Source organism: Nematolebias whitei, chromosome 9 (assembly GCF_014905685.2).
Source record: "Nematolebias whitei isolate Nwh7 chromosome 9, NemWhi1, whole genome shotgun sequence".
In the NCBI taxonomy this organism is placed as follows: Eukaryota; Metazoa; Chordata; class Actinopteri; order Cyprinodontiformes; family Rivulidae; genus Nematolebias; species Nematolebias whitei.
The window spans coordinates 43,444,460-43,460,862 of NC_056506.1; the positions used below are offsets into that span (position 1 = coordinate 43,444,460).

The window sequence follows — 16,403 nt, forward strand, 5'->3', positions numbered from 1 at the left end:
TTTTTTGTTGTTATATACCTGGATGACTGAGAAAACAAACTTTGTGTCTCAGAAAAGCAATCGCTTCAGAGTCCACCCCAGCCTGATCGAACTGAGCGAACACTAAAATAACATTTCTGTCAGTTTTACAAATACTGAGCTCAACTCTGGCATGGTAATGGCTCCATTATCCTTCAGTTTGTTTTCAGGTTATCTCTAAAACGATATGGCAGCTGGTGAGACGCTCACCTATGTCGTCATTGGGCTTGTCCAGTTTATACTGGGGGGTGGAGTACAGGTCCAGGCAGACCGGCCCGTTCTCAGTGGTGATGAAGTCAAAGGACGTCCCGTTGGCGGTGGGCAGCGCCTGCAGAGCATCAGAAAACTTTAGGGAACTTTTCATAGTACTGAACACATTTTTTTTTTTTTTTTTTTTAAGGGATTACCTCTACAACACTCTGCCCTGCAAAGGCAAAAACATAAACAACTAAAATTATCATCCTAACCAGATTTTTATAAATGTTATTTTCACTTTTGTTCATTTAAATTGTCCGTTAGGTACGATGTTTTGACTTTGCGGGGCATTGGAAGGGTTTCTTTTGCTACTTTTCACACTGCATGTTATTTTTAACCAATTATATCACTTAGATTTGTCTCCGCTTTTAAAAATGGAAATGGCTTACACTTTAAGGAAAGAGACCCTGGAATTAATTAGAAAAGCTGCAGATTTCGTTCCACGTCTCTTATATCACAACGTAGATTTACTATTTTGCAGAACCTTTCATCAGATTAGCTGTAGCCTTGTGCTGTGCACGAGGATGCAGTCTGAAAAGCAGTTCTTGTTTTCTTGCAGAAAGATAACAAAGTGAAGGGACGGAAGAGGAGGAGATGTAAAAACACAGCCAGAGCAGCCGCACCTCGGTTGTACTGATGCCGTCCTGCGTGGAGAGGAGCTAGGAGAAGAAAAAGAGCATACGAGGCGAGTTGTGTTATCCACGAGGCGTCCTGGTTCTGTTACAGACACTGATAAGCAGGAACGAAAGCCCAACAGTGCTAAAAGAGAAACCAGACTTCTGTTTCTGCACAATAAGGGTGGCTGCTAGACGCACACTTTTCTGTAACAAGGTGTGTGTGGGAGCGACAAGTGTGTTTATAACTCCAGGGACGAGTCAAAAAGCTCCAGTTTACCTCCTTTACTACTAAAATATTAATAGTTTGTTTCATTTTTCTCATTTTTTGATTCATAGCTAAACAGAATAAAAATTTTCCAGGCAACTCTGGCAAAAAAAGAAATAGGTTATTTGCTTTGTCGGCAGCCAAGAGCAGCTGCTACAAGTATTAATTCAGACGACATGCAGGACGGTTGCTTCAAGTGTCCGATAATCGATGAGCGCCGCTCATGCGCGAGTTACTCCTGCTGGCGTACATTTTTCTCGTCCGTGCCTTGGCGGGCTTCCCACCACATCTGCCTCTTCCTGTTGGCTCGGTTTCCACTCTGCTCGTCTTCCTCGCACATGTCGTCGTCCTTGTCGTCCTGAAAAAACACAGAAAAAAACAGTTTGCCGTTCCGCTCTGACCTCTGGGCTCGGCCCACTGTTGTGACACCAATTGTTGGCGACGCTATTGAGAGTAACCTCATCCTGTCAAAGCCTTTGGGTTTTAAATTTGGGCTTGGCAGCACAATGGCTCAGTGGTTAGCACTGTTGCCTCACAGCAAGACGGTCCTGGGTTCAATCCCTGGTTGGACCTGGGGTTTTTCTGTGTGGAGTTTGCATGTTCTTCTCGTGCTTGTGTGCCTTCAGGCCCAGGCCTCTCTTGTATAAGAGATCTGTGATCTCAATGGGATTTGACTTGTTAAATAAAAGTTAATAATACTAAATAAAAACAAGCGGTATGCCGATGTCCTTCGTCGTTTGAATAGTGAATGTTTGTAGTTTTTGACATGAGTGTTTTTCCGGAATGGAATTGAACAAGGAATGCAAGTGACCCTTAATGTTTTTGGTGCAAGATATTGAAGCGGTTAGGAGTTCCACTGTGTAGAAGAACAGCGAGGGAGCAAAGGAAGGAGAAGTTCTATCCACCAACAGGTACAACGGTGGAGCCAGGGGGTGGCCAATGGTGGCCTTGACCACCATAGATTAATCTTCAGCAACCCCACCAGTCACTACGATCATTTGAGGAAGCTACTCTTAAACGATATAAAAACTAGAAAGAATAGTTTTCTCAAATGACTGGTGTAATCAACATACATATATGATGTCAGCCATCTTGGATTTTGACGAGGCAACCCAATTTTCGCTGGTGACCTTTCTTATGTCTAGATGGAGCCAAAAACTCACAAGACAGATGGACGAAAGATATTTTGAATTCCCCTCTTAGCTCTGCGATGGGTGATCAAAAAATATTAAATACTCTATCCGGCCCACATTAAAATGTGATTTATTTATTTTTTAATAAATACTTTAAATCTGTACCTGGTGAGATCCTTTTGTAATCTCATCTTTCAGATTAATAATAACTTCATTTATATCTTACTGAATATAAAAGTTCTTCATAAAGAAATACAATTTCCTCAACATCCAGGTTGATTTTTGTCCGTTCACGGTAGCTTTTCTGAGTTTAATTGAAAATGTCTGAAACTAAAAGCTAACATTGGCAAAATAGTTGTTAAAAGTTAAAGTGGCAAAAGACTAGCTAAAAGTATCAGAAGCTAGCAAGAGAATAAAATTAACAAAATGGTAACTAAAACTAAAAGTAGAAAAAAGCTACATTAAAGAATCAAAATGCTAGCTAAAAGCTAAAGGTAACAAATAGCTAGCTAAAAGCTAAAAGTGGAAGAATGGTAGTTAAATGCTAAAAATAGCTTAAGACAATAAAAATGGAGCCAACAGCTGGAGCAGATATAAAAGAAAACATTTTGAAGGAATTAAAAAGATCTCAATGGAGTTGATCTGATTCAAGATGGCCGCCATGTTAACTTCAGCAAACACAAAAATGGCTACAGCTCAGTCAGTTTTACAGATACTGAGCTAAATCTTGGTGATGTAGTAGCTGAAAGCTAGCTCCACCATATACTCTTAGCATTAACAAAGTTTGTTTAAAACAGAGCAGCGGGCGATATGCAATCCTCCAAGGGAATGCAACTTTTTAACAGGTTTCTGTTCCACGAGCTGCTTTATACTCTGCAAGTAGTTTGTAAATATTTGACGTTTTAAATACTTTCTAAGAGAAACAAATTGTCCCATTAGTTTTAATTTTGGTGAACCCTGACAATTTAACTAAATTAAAAACTCAATCCATAATTTCTGTTCTGGGAGTGGAATTACGCATCAGCTAAAACATAAATAAATAAAAAAATCTGTATTTTGGTAAAAATGTTTTAAAATCAGTATAAATGTGGATTATATTAAATATCAAGGGATATTTATGCGAAAATTGTTTTTTCCTGTTTTGAGTGATTTTCATATTTTGACATGGGATTAAACTACATCGGCTTCTGCCTTTTCCTCTTTTGGCTGTTTTGATTTATGCTGTTCTTGTTACTATATTTATACTCAATCTTTTAAAATGTGCTCACCATTCTTACTTCAGAGGGAGAAAATGACAAAAAGTCTAGTCTAACATCACTTTCCTTTTTATTTTTTAAGTAAAATCACTGTTTTGTGTTTCTATTTTGTTTGCACTCGATGACCTCCGAGTCCAGCATTAAAGAGACTGAAGTGGCAGCAGGACGTCCGCTCTTCCTCGTTGTTTCTGCGGAGACGAGCTCCATCATAACCTGACATCTCTACCCTTGAACAAACCCGTCAGCTGCTGATTTAGGCACCAATCACATTTTATTATTAGCCTCTAATCTAAAGTGTGAGAGTAGGTAAACACACACACACGTGTATTTTCCTGCAGGGATCAATAATGCATACAGCCCTGCAGATTTGAAGGGAAGTATTGACCCCTCTATAAAAACACTGATCTATAACTCCATTACAAGATGGAGGAGCTGAGCCTCCAGCTCAGAGCTGAAGGAAAACTGAAGTTGATTTTTTGAAAGTGACAACGTTACATAAAATTTCACCCGGCAGTCGTTTCAGCAGTGAGGATTTTTTTTTTCACGTACTAGCAAAACCTTCTGCTGCAGACGGAGCATACGATGACAGCGTATTTTATCGTAATTTATCACATTTTCTTGAATCATCTTATCTTATGAAAAATGCACTTTCAGTCCAAGAGCACAGATTTGGAGTAAAATTTTGAGATGATCAGCAGCCGTAAAGCTGAGTTCAAATCCATTCATTCAACTTTATTTATACAGGTTAATGCCATTAAGCCTCGGGGACTCATTTACAAGAGAGACCTGAAATACTAAATACTTTTGCTGACAGGATATTTTCATCATGAATGCTAAATGAGATAAAATCAGTAACTACAAACAAACAGTAGAATAATCATTGAGGTTGTTTATGTCATTATTTGCCTGTTTAATTGGCTGATTAGTGATATCTGTGTTCTTTAACCAACAGAAGGAATATAAATTTCTGCTTTTGGTCGCAGAAAAAGTTTAAAAACCAGTTAAAAAAACGCACTTTGCCCATTTTGAGACAAGTTATAAATGACGTTGACATGTTTCTTTATCATTTATACAAGTTGGTCAAATATTTCAGATGTTTAGCATAAATTTTATTTGCTTCATAAATTTAAAGATGATTTGGTTTAAAACTTTATTTCCTTTAAGTTTTATTTTGTTCTTTCTAAACAGGTCCCTTTGTTGTTAAATGTAAAATCCCAAAACATAAAAATCAGCTAAAAGATACTTTTTACAAAACGTTTATTGTGAAGCGAGACCAAGAATTATGAATCACGTCAATCAGCTGCGAAGCTAAAACAAACATAAAGCTGAGGAACTGACTGATGTTTATCAGTTCTTTCCCACAAGTGATACGTTTTACATCCTTTTAACACAAATGCAATTATTTATATTGTTAATATACCTCCAAGTTAGAGGACATTTACATTAAAGCTGCTCAGACGTCTTATCTTAAATCAAAGATAAAAACAATTTTTAGACACAGGCTTAGACCTGCTTGAGTAGGAAATGTTTGACATTTTAGTTTACATGATAAATATGTTTTTTGCTGTAGTTCGGATTTATTGCTGATTTAGAAAGTATTTATATTAAATGTACTGTATACTTATTTTAACGCTTTTACAGCTGTGGAAACAAACCTTGACTTTGTGACCACTTATCAAACCTACATTGCGTTTTTATTGCAGATGTCTTCAGATTTACAGTAGTCCCTCGTTACTTCACGGTTTGTTTATCGCGGACTCGCTCTATCGAGGTTTTTCAAAATAAGACTGGACATGACACACAAATGGCTGAGTGATGGATGAACTGCACGATCGGCATGGAATTTTTTAACATTTAAAATACATTTCACCTTTGTGCAGCCCACACTGCAAGATAAACTTCCTGCTGCAGCTGATCAGCTGTTCTCGTGCAGAGTGGAGAAATGGGCGTGGCCAAGAGCGCTTGCAGGTGGCAAAGAGCAGAGGAGGCAGGGAGCTGAAATCATGACATTCTGTGCTCTTTTAAAGTGTTTAGAAACAATATTTAGAATATTGCAAGAGTGTGGGAAGGGTTTAAAACGCCATATATATATATATATATATATATATATATATATATATATATATATAAACTACTACTTACTACTTATAATACTATTCCTACTTCGTTGTTTTTCACTTATTGCGGGGCTTCAGGGTACGGATCCACCGAGATAAACGAGGGACTACTGTATTCCAGATTTGATCTGGACAGTAAACTAAATACACAATTGTAGTTTTAGGTTTGTATAAATAGGTATAGGGCTGCAGAACCATATTAAAACATGTAATTGTAACATTAATGTACAAAATGTTACAACCATCAGCACCGACAACCCTCACCATGTGCCGGCTGTGAACGGTTTGAGAACAGGGTTCCATCTGCACACTGATATTGAGATACTGGTAAATGTTTAAGATACTGTGCAGAATTCCTCATGTACAAGAAGGTGCGCACGCACAAAAATGTGGCGTACGCCCATTTTTCATGCAAAACTCCAGATGTGTCAAGAATGAAATGTCCGTGGAACTGTGCGCAGCCCCACGCCAACTTCATGGCTGGCGTTTGGACGTTTCTATGGATGTTGGTCCGGCACTTGGATACTGGGTAACTGTTAAAGATGTGACAACTGTTATTGTACACACCGGATACACATGATTAACAATTAATACATCTACATGTATGAAATTAGATGAGTGGATATAAAAACATGCACAAAGCGGTGCCGAAAATACCTTTAACAACAACGGATTCAGCCTTATTAGAGGATAAAGCAAATGGCGCAATATGAAGAGAGCGTGTATTTAGAGAAAGAGAGGATTTTCTGGCCCACGATGACAACTGACTCAGACGTTTAGTTTAGTTTAGTTTAGAGAACTGTGCTTGGAGTGTGACACAGCGCGGAGCCGTGCGCTGTCTGTGCACATACAGCTGCCGACCACAGTGGAGTTCTTAGCAACAGGGGCATTCCAGAGGGAGCCGGCAGACCGATTAGGACTGTGCCAGTCGACCCTGAGCCGAGCCATGCCAGCTGTGTGGGATGGAATTAGCCGTATGACATCCAGATATATCAAATTCCCTACGATGCAGATGAACAGGCCAACATTAAAGCACAATCTGCAGTGACAGATGGTTTTCCGAACATAATCGGAGACATCGACTGCCCACACATTGCTATAAAAGCACCATCACAGGATGAAGAAACTTATGTTAACAGGAAGAATTTTCATTCAGCCAATGTGCAAATTATATGTGATGTGCAAAAGCAACTACCCAACATTGTGGCGAGGTGGCATGGTTCAACACATGATTTGTTCATTCTAACGAACAGCATGGTTGGAACAGACTACACACGCTGGTACGACGTGGGATGAGAGGTTTCTTGGTGAATAAATTAATTTAAACGTACTAATATGTCTGACCATCTTTTCTTAATTTCTGCAGGTGTGCGCTGCTCTGACCATTTACAGCTTCGTACACATTGTCCCACTCACTCATATTGCTCTTGGAGCTAATGCCAGGGGACAGCGTGCCAAACGGGATGTTTCTACGAGACTCAACCTCATTTAGAAGCATCTGCAACTCACATTCTGTGAAGTTCCTCTTGTTCCCATGTGTGGACATGCTTTAAGATAGTGCAGAGGAGATTCCTCAGGTATGAGGCATGTTTAAATGGAGGGGCATCAAGGGAGGAGTCGGGTATTCCCTCATGTGCGCTCAATTCCACGTCGATTGGGATTTAAGAAGGAAGTCTTCTTCGATTCATGCGTACGCACAGTTTCATACACATGGGTTTATTTGTGCGTACACTGCTTTCTTGAATTAAGTGTACGCCATGTTTCAGTAGAAGATCCGAGCGTCTTTGTACATGAGGCCCCTCGTCCTCGAGGGTCACAATCTTGCATGTTTTAGACGTTTCTCTGACTTGACACACCTGATTTGAATGAATGTGTTGCTGAAGTTCAGGGAAACAAGGAAAACATGCAGCATAGTGGCCCTCGAGAACCAGGACTGGACATTACTGCAATAGATGCTCAACTGTTTACTGTATTTTCCAGCCTATAAGTCACAGTTTTTTGCATGATTTACATGCCCTGCGACTTATACACCAAAGCAACTTATTTATGTTTTTTTTCCCATATTTATAAACCAATTTTTGGCTGAGAAATGACCGTTTTCATTCATTCCGACATTGAAAATATTGAACACTACCATTTTCAGCCGCTAGATGGCACTCGAGTAGTATGGCATGCCGTTGTGTCATGTAATAGGTAAAAAGTAGCTATAAATGACACAATCGGCTTGCCATAGCTTGACACCTTCGTCCAGCTCTGTGATCGTGCCTGGAGCAACCGTCAAATCAGCTTCTTTTCACTGTAACGCCCCGGCGAAATGCAGCTGATTTGACCATTGAAGTGCATTTATTAAGTAAAAGTTCAACTGAGACACACCTTTACTATAATGTCGAGCAAACAAATAATTGTTTTTAAGTGGTAATCTTGTTAAATTCTTGTTAAAGTTCTCCCGTGCATGCTCCTGCGGATGCCATTTGGCAGCCAATCGATTTTTGGCACAACACCGGCCGACATTTCCAGGTTGTCAGCGGTGACGCATAATACGGCGAAGCGACTTATTTATGTTTTTTTTCCACTTTATTAGACATATTTGGACTGATGTGACTTATACGGCGGTGCGACGTGTATGGCGGAAAATATGGTAGTTGCTGTGCAGCCCTACTGCAAAACAATGTCACCCCTTAACAAAGTGTCACAATGAGTTTTTCCTGCTACTTCTTAGACCAACGATGTCTCAGATAATGCATCACCCTCTAACGGTGGAATCCTCAGGCTTCTCTTCTTAAAAAGCCACCTGTCCGTCTGTTTAATTCAGCTCACGGTCTGTGGTTTACTCTGAGGCTGCTCTGAAGGTGTCATTTGTAGCGTCTGTTCTGGTTTCTCACAGCAAACTGGAGTTAAACAGTTGGACAAATTGTTAAATCACGTGCCGTTTTGCAGGAGGCGATAATCCGCTGTCATTATTAAGCTGCGTATAATACGATCAGCTGGCTCTTCCTCCGTCTTGCCCTCGCCTAATTGTTTCCTGCATTTACAAGGGTGGCCAGGGAGTGGGTGTTAATGGGGAGTTTGAAATCAGGAAGTGACAACTGAATGACAACACATTACATAAATTAGGACAATGAACCGAACGGCGTACTCCTTCTTCATCAACTTCTGTCTGTTCTGTGTGTGATGTAACAAATAAAAACCCCAGCTTACTTAAAAAATGCTGGTTTGTTTGTCTCATTTTTGTTATGTAAAATACTGTAAATATGATCTAAAAGATCACCAATGAGCACGTTCAAACCTGAACATAATACTGAACTGATGTTCTAAACTAAAAATATCCCGACCCGGTGAACTAAAAAGGAGTTCTCGTGTTCGGTCTGCTGTGCTCACCATCAGCTGGTCGATGGGCTCCTGCAGCCAGAGGCGGATGAGTGTGGCCAGGGTGTAATAGAGGATCAGCAGCATGATGGGGTTGACAAAGTGGTACCACTTACGCTCCGGGCTCACAATGAGCTTCCACGTGTAGGAGCAGTTGGTCTGAACGATGGGGGAGATGCCAAAAACTCTGCAGAGACAAAACAGGCGGGCGTTGAAGCAAAAGACAATTTGTTTTATTCAGTTCAAGATTTTCTACAAACACGCATTTTATTAATGCAAATATTTGAATTCTCTTAAAAATTTGCAGTTGCTGCTGCCATATAGTGGAACAGTTTACCTGATGAATTAAAGAGCGCAGAATTGTAAAGCACTTTGGTCAGCTTTTATTGTTTTTATGTGCTATATAAATAAATTGATATTGACATTAAAATAACACTGAATTGGTACTTAAAGGCACTTTTGCGTAACAGCAAATAAATCACAGCATTCCTGCAAATGATGTGCACATTTATTTGTTGTAATTTAGTTATAACGTTTTTTTAATTATGTCCCCATCACATCTCCAATTAATTGCAATTTCAACTCCTCTCCAGCCAATCACAGTTTGTTTTCAGAAGTCACCTCGCAAAGTCGTGACAAATGTTTCTCTCTTTCTGTCTCAGTGACTGAACTGAGACGAGCTCCAGACGACTTGTGACGACTCGGTGACTAGTTTTAAAGAAAATTTGAATATCAAATTTGCCTAACGCATTCAACGTTCCTGCGACACGAGTGTGAGTCTAAAACTGAGAACACTTGAAAATGTTTCGAGAAATTTTGGAACCGCCCTCCCTCGGGCATCTCTGTGGTTTGAAGGGAGCCAAGAGCGCAGCTCAAACATGGAGAGACTGAATAAAACTTAAATATTTAATGGAACAAAAAACACACAAAAAGCTGGCATGGCAGCAAACAACACAAACTAACAAAAACACAAGGAGATGTGGAGGAGACCTAGACTTGGTCAGAGTCTCCACAATGCCAGACTGCAGGTGAGGTGAAGGTCGGGGCCGATGAGATCGGAGACAGCTGGTTTAATGGTAACGAGGAACAGGTGAAGATGGGCGGTAAATAAACCAAACAATAAACACAAAAGATTACAAAATAAACAGAAAACTCCTGCCTCACTGTGTTAATTGGTCGGTGCATTTTTAATGCGATGGAAAACGGTTCAGTTTAAGAAAAAGATTGTTTCTGTTCCATATTTTCTTGTCGGGCTTACATGATGATGTTTGTTTAGTTTTGCTTCTTTATTCACAAGTAAAATCTGAGGTCAGTTTTATTAGGTGACAGTTTATTCTGTAGACTCCTGAAGAGTAACGAGATGAAAGGACTTCAGTAATTAATAAATTGTGGCTGTTTGGCACAAATGCTACACTTTTGCCATACTGTTAAAAGCAAACAAACTAAAATACTTCAGCAATCTCTTCAGTATCAAGTTTCTGTCACAGAGCCCATGAAAAACCTTATTTGTTTGTTTTAATAAATACTGCTTCTCGCAAGCTGCAAATACAGTAGTCCCTCGATACTTCGCAGTTCGACTTTCGAGAACTCATCTTACGTGGGTTTTCAACGTAAGATTGTACAAGACACACGATTGGCTGGTTAATAGAAGGCAACCAACCAGAGCATTATGAAGAGGGGCTGACTGGACATCAGGAGCAACGGGACATTTCCCAGTGGCCTGGCCCGCTCAGTAATCGCCGAGGGGTCCTCTCCTTTATTTTTCTGAGGCTGAGCGGGCCAGGCCACCGGGAAAAGTCCTGGTGATCCCAATGGCCAGTCCGCCCCTGGGACTGTCTCAGTAACCGTAGCAACAGTCTGTCTGCTCTCTTTCACTGTGCTCTTTTAGAGCGTTTAGAGAGTTTAGAACATTAAAAACATTGCAAGAACGTGGCAAGGGTTTATAAAGACTTCCAATATATATATAAATACTAAAATAAATATAATGCCCCTTCTTTGTGGATTTTTCACCTATCACGGGAGTGTCTGTAACATAACCCCCAGATAAAATGTTTTGTGTTGGTTTGTTTGTTTTGCTACATCATCATAATTATATTTCTAGGTTAAGTTATATTTCTCAGCCTTTGCAGTTTTACTCAGTGAGAACTGTTTAATTCTGTTTGAAAATAAATGAGAAATCTCTATTTTGACACTTAGGAAAGTCTTTTGACCTTGGAATGTGAACAATGCATCGAGGGCAGGGGTTTGTTTGTCCAACAAAGGATGTGGCCTGATTCTCTCCTTTCCTGAGCAGAACTTTGTCCATCTGCTCAGGACGTATGTGTGACTAACACTCGGATTTAGAAGTCTCCTGAGACGACTCCTTTCTGCCATGTGGAGGAGCGACGGCCCTCTTGAGCCCGGCACGCTTCCTGAAGAGTTTCGTCTTAAAGCTTGGGGCAACCGGTGCGGTCACGGGACCGGGGACTTTCATTGTGAGGCGAGAGGCAGGAAGTAGAGTGGAAGCCAGGCCTCTCAGCGGCCTCACTCAGCACCAGACCCAGAGCGAGGCCGAGCCACAGTCAACAGGGACAGAGCAGCCGCTGCTGACCTACGGAGGGGCTGCACGTATTTATGTCCTGAGGATTTGGCCCCGACTGCCTGAAGGTGTGTGTGGAGGAAACGGTGGCAGAGGTGAGGAAAAACACTGCAGCGGACAGAAACACCTCAGTGCGGTGGAAAGTCAACATGAATGTGTGAGGAGTTGGCCCATTTGAGCAAAAGGCGACCAAATAAGAAAAATAAAAGCATACAAATCGATATCTTCTATCTGAATTTTTTTTTAAGTCTTCTGTTTAAAGACCTGACGACAAGCACCTCTTTAAAGAAAATATTTTTAATGTCAGTATGAGTTCTTTCTAACCTGAAAAAAAAAAAAGCATTTCCATCTTCTACCACTTATTCAAAGACCGGTCGTGGAGGCAACAGGTCCAGGAGAGAAACCCAGACCTGCCTCTCCCCAGTGACGCTCTCCAGGTCCTCCTTTGGGGACCCAGAGGCGTTCCCAGGCCAGAGAGTATATAATCCCTCCAGCAAGTTCTGGTTCTGCCTTGGAGGAGTCTCTTCCCAGTGAGACGAGCCTGGAAAGCCTCCAAAGAGAGACGTCCTAATCAGATGCTCGAACCACCTCTACTGACTCCTTTAAGTGCAGAGTAGCTTCAAAAACTTTTTAGAGAAATACATTTTATGTCCAAAATGGTAAAAGTACTCAGTATCATCCATATCTGGGAAGCCAAATAAGGAAAAAGAAGCTGCTGAACATATTTTCTATACATCTGAGGAAATGTCTCAATGGGCTGCAGTTGCTGGCAGCTTGTTAGCAAACAGCATTTATGAAGGAGTCTCCAGAATGTCCTGCTAACGTCCACAGAGACGCAGAGCTCCATCATTTGAACACGTTCAAAAGAAGTGCGTTACGCTTTCTGCCAGAAAACGTCACTGCGTTGTTGCTGAACCCATCACGGAAGCGTTAGATCTGTTTTCTGACACCTGAGCAAAAAACATGACCACACAGATGATAATTAATCATCAGCAACACCGAATGGAGTTTATTCTCTCAGAAAATCTGTGTTTTCATTCAAAGCTAACTAGATTTTAAAACAAAGACGTCACCATAAAAAAGATGAACTTCCAGTCCAGCTTGCTTGGTGTAAAAATCCTCACTATTTCTGTCTTTACAGATAATTTGAGGAGTCCATTCCAGCTAATGACACGTCTAAAGACCTCCTCATCTGCTGTCGGAGGCAGCTGAGGGATGGCGAGGACGTGGGCCTCGCTCCAGGAGGTTTCAGCCATTTATTGCTGTAAATAGCTGGATTCCTGACACACAGCAGCACAGCTTTCAAATGAAAAAGAGAGAAATCAATAAAACTGCAACGCCAAGGGCAAAAAGACAGCCGCTCCTGTGACACAGCTGCAAAGAAACAATGTTGGAAAGACACGTCATTAATATTATCATTATTGTTGCAAATTAGATAAATTGTATTTTAATTTAGCTTCTTCATAACGCAGAAGAAAAAGAAAAGTTTTGTGAAACTTGGGTGATGTATTTGCAGTTTGTGAAGTTTTTAATTTACAGCTTACAATTTAAACTATATTTGTAGTTTTTTTTTTAATATGCGAGTCATAATTTAGCACCGTTCTTAACTCTAAATTTTTTATTATTATTGGCAGTTGAGCTGTTAAAAACGCTCCTTAAGTTTATGTCCATAAAAAGTTATGCATTTAACTTTTTATCAGTATCTTGTGTTTTTATATGCAGCAGGTCAAGCAGCAGTAAACAGTTTGAACTTTAACTGATATAAACTACTGTAGTTTTTTTTACTTGTTTAAAATAAACAAATTTGTATCTTCTTGGGAAATCCCAAGTCAGAGGAGAGACTTTGCCTCAGGTGGAGGAGTTCAAGTTTCTGGGTGTCTTGTTCATGAGTGATGGAAGGATGGAGCGGGAGATGGATCGACAGATTAAAAGCCTCATCCTCAGTAATGAGGGCGTTGCTTTGGTCTGTCGTGGTGACGAGAGAGCTGAGTTGAAAGGCAAAGTTCTCAATTTACTTTCTCTGTCCTAACCCTCACCTATGGTCATGAGGTTTGGATCACGACCACAAGAACGAGATCACGGATACAAGCAGCTGAAATGAGCTTCCTTCGTAGGGTGACCGAGCTCAGCCTTAGAGACTGGGTGAGGAGCTCCGTCATCCGGGGGGAGCTCGGAGTAGAACCGCTGCTCCTCCGCATCAAAAGGAGTCAGTTGAGGTGGTTCGGGCATCTGATTAGGATGACTCCTGAACGCCTCCCTTTAGAGGTTTTCTGGGCACGTCCCATTTGTAGGAGGCCCCGGGGAAGACTAAGAAGTCGCTGGAGGGCATGTATCTTCTCTGGCCTGGGAACGTCTTTGAGTCCCCCAAGTAGGAGCAGGAAAGTGTCACTGGTGAGAGGGAGGTCTGGGTTTGTCTCCTGGACCTGTTGCCTTGGTGACACGACTATGAATAAGTGGTAGAGGATGGATGAATGGATGGATGTTTGAGTATTTGTCATTTTTATTCATTAGAATTTTCATCTGCCTATAGAGCAGAAAGTTGATGATTTTTGCATAAAAAAAGGTTATTTGTCACAAAAAACATTCAATAAATGGTCATTTACATATTATTATGATTTTTACTGTATATACATATCTCCTGAAATCAAAAAACATGCTTTTACATGTATATGATTATGAAACTGAGATCCTAAACATGCATATTTTTTCTCCACGTCATGAAATGAAACCCCAGCCAAAAATAATCACAATAATCTGAAAAAAGTTTTTGAAAAAGTTAGATTTTATGATAATCAGCATTAAATTATTGTTATTTAAATATAGATAATGCTGTAGCTTAATATTAGCTGTTGTTTCTTTTTGTGACACTACGTCATGTATTTTTAATTTTCCACATTTAAAAGAGTAAAATTTCAGAACAACATTAACAACACATTAATAGGATTCATCTGTGTTTGCAAAAATAAATAAATAAGGAGCTCAAAGTGAGTCAGACCTGAAGTTTACAGAAAACCTGACTCTACTAAAACAGTCATGCTGACCCAATCTAAACGAGTCCTGTGGCTGAGAGAAAATCATTCATTGTGTTTGAGTTTCAACTCTTTTCTTTACCGTTCTGTGTTTACAACAGCGCGGCTTCGCTCCAACCACAGAGTCTCACCGCTCGGACCACAGGAAGCTCAGAGTGTCCTCGCTCATGCATAATAAAACACGACGGTTCTACCGGAGAGCATAAAACCTCGGCGTCTCTCATCGATGGCCAAACGCCTTCACTCCAGCTGGGTTTGTCTCCCCTCATCCCTGATTTACCTTCTTGTTTGTAACAAAAGTAAATATTTGTTACCGTTTAAACAAACTCGCCCCGATGGAGACGCAGTAAAGATGGCTGACCTGACCAGGTTTTGACATTTTAGTAATTGGACTGTTTCTGGGGACGACGTCCTGGTGTCTGACCTGATGTAGCTGTCCTGTGGTGGGATGGACTCCTGGAAGAACTGGAACTGGTACAGGTAGAGGACCACCAGGTGTCCGGCGCTGAAGATGGCCATGAGGACGCACATGCAGCTGAAGATGAGCGTGTTGAAGGTCCGGCAGAGGGACCACCAGGTGCACAGGAACAGGAAGATGGAGAAGTAAACAAAAGAAGTCAGCGAGGGCAGCATGATCCCTGCAGAAACAGGAGTAAAGAAAAAGAAAAGGAAATGAGTGAACAGAAGAGTGACGTTCAATCAAACCACCAACTTGTACTTTAATCCTGTGTTTTTCTTTTAATTTGTTAAACTCCAAGAGATTTCCATGAAGTCCCTGCTTGACAATACCACGCTCAGATAAAACCGTTTGTCAGCCATTACAAACTGTCAAAACAATCTTCATATCAAAATAAAGATAACGTTTGGGAGATTTCATCCAAAGTGTAGGCAACACGGCAGACGCTACTGGTTCACAGAAAATGAGGATGGAACATTAAAAAAAAAGAGGATTTTCTCCCCTCGCCTTCAGTTTTTTGTTTGTTTTTTTACTTTACAGAGTATGTGACCAGGGGCAGCACGGTGGCTCAGGTAGTAGAGCTGCCACCTCTTAGCGAGAAGGTCATGGGCTCAAATCCCAGCTGAGGACCTTTCTGGGTGGTTTGCATGTTCTCTCCGTGCATGTGTGGGTTTTCTCTGGGTACTACGGTTTCCTCCCACAGACCAAAAACATGCATGTTAGGCTGATTGGTAACTCTAAATTGTCTCTAGGTGTGAGTGAGAGACTGAATGGTTGTCTTGTTTGTCTCTATGTGGCCCTGTGATGGACTTGGACATGCCCAGGGTGTCCTCCGTCTCTCACACAGTGATGGCTGGACACGGGCACCAGTGACCCCTGCAACCCAGAAAGGAAGAAGCGGGTATGTATGTAATGTAATGTAATGTAATGTATGTATGTATGTATGTATGTATGTAATGTAATGTATGTATGTAATGTAATGTATGTAATGTAATGTAATGTAATGTAATGTAATGTAATGTATGTATGTATGTATGTAATGTAATGTATGTACGTAATGTAATGTATGTACGTAATGTAATGTATGTACGTAATGTAATGTAATGTATGTATGTATGTAATGTAATGTTTGTATGTATGTAATGTATGTATGTAATGTAATGTATGTATGTATGTAAAGTAATGTACGTATGTAATGTATGTATGTATGTAATGTATGTATGTATGTAATGTAATGTTTGTATGTAATGTAATGTATGTATGTAATGTAATGTTTGTATGTATGTAATGTATGTATGTAATGTAATGTATG

General features: G+C 40.5%; 1 protein-coding gene across 1 annotated transcript in view; it reads right to left on the reverse strand.

Annotated features, from left to right (window-relative positions):
- Nucleotides 1-16,403, reverse strand: part of LOC119415226 (piezo-type mechanosensitive ion channel component 2) — a 127,924-nt gene that overhangs the window by 62,422 nt on the left and 49,099 nt on the right. The window contains exons 7-11 of the mRNA XM_037682385.1: nt 15,059-15,272; nt 9,040-9,214; nt 1,406-1,513; nt 897-932; nt 229-346 (exon numbers count right to left, since the gene is read on the reverse strand). Coding sequence (XP_037538313.1) covers nt 229-346; nt 897-932; nt 1,406-1,513; nt 9,040-9,214; nt 15,059-15,272 — 651 coding nt within the window. The remainder of the gene's footprint in view (nt 1-228; nt 347-896; nt 933-1,405; nt 1,514-9,039; nt 9,215-15,058; nt 15,273-16,403) is intronic.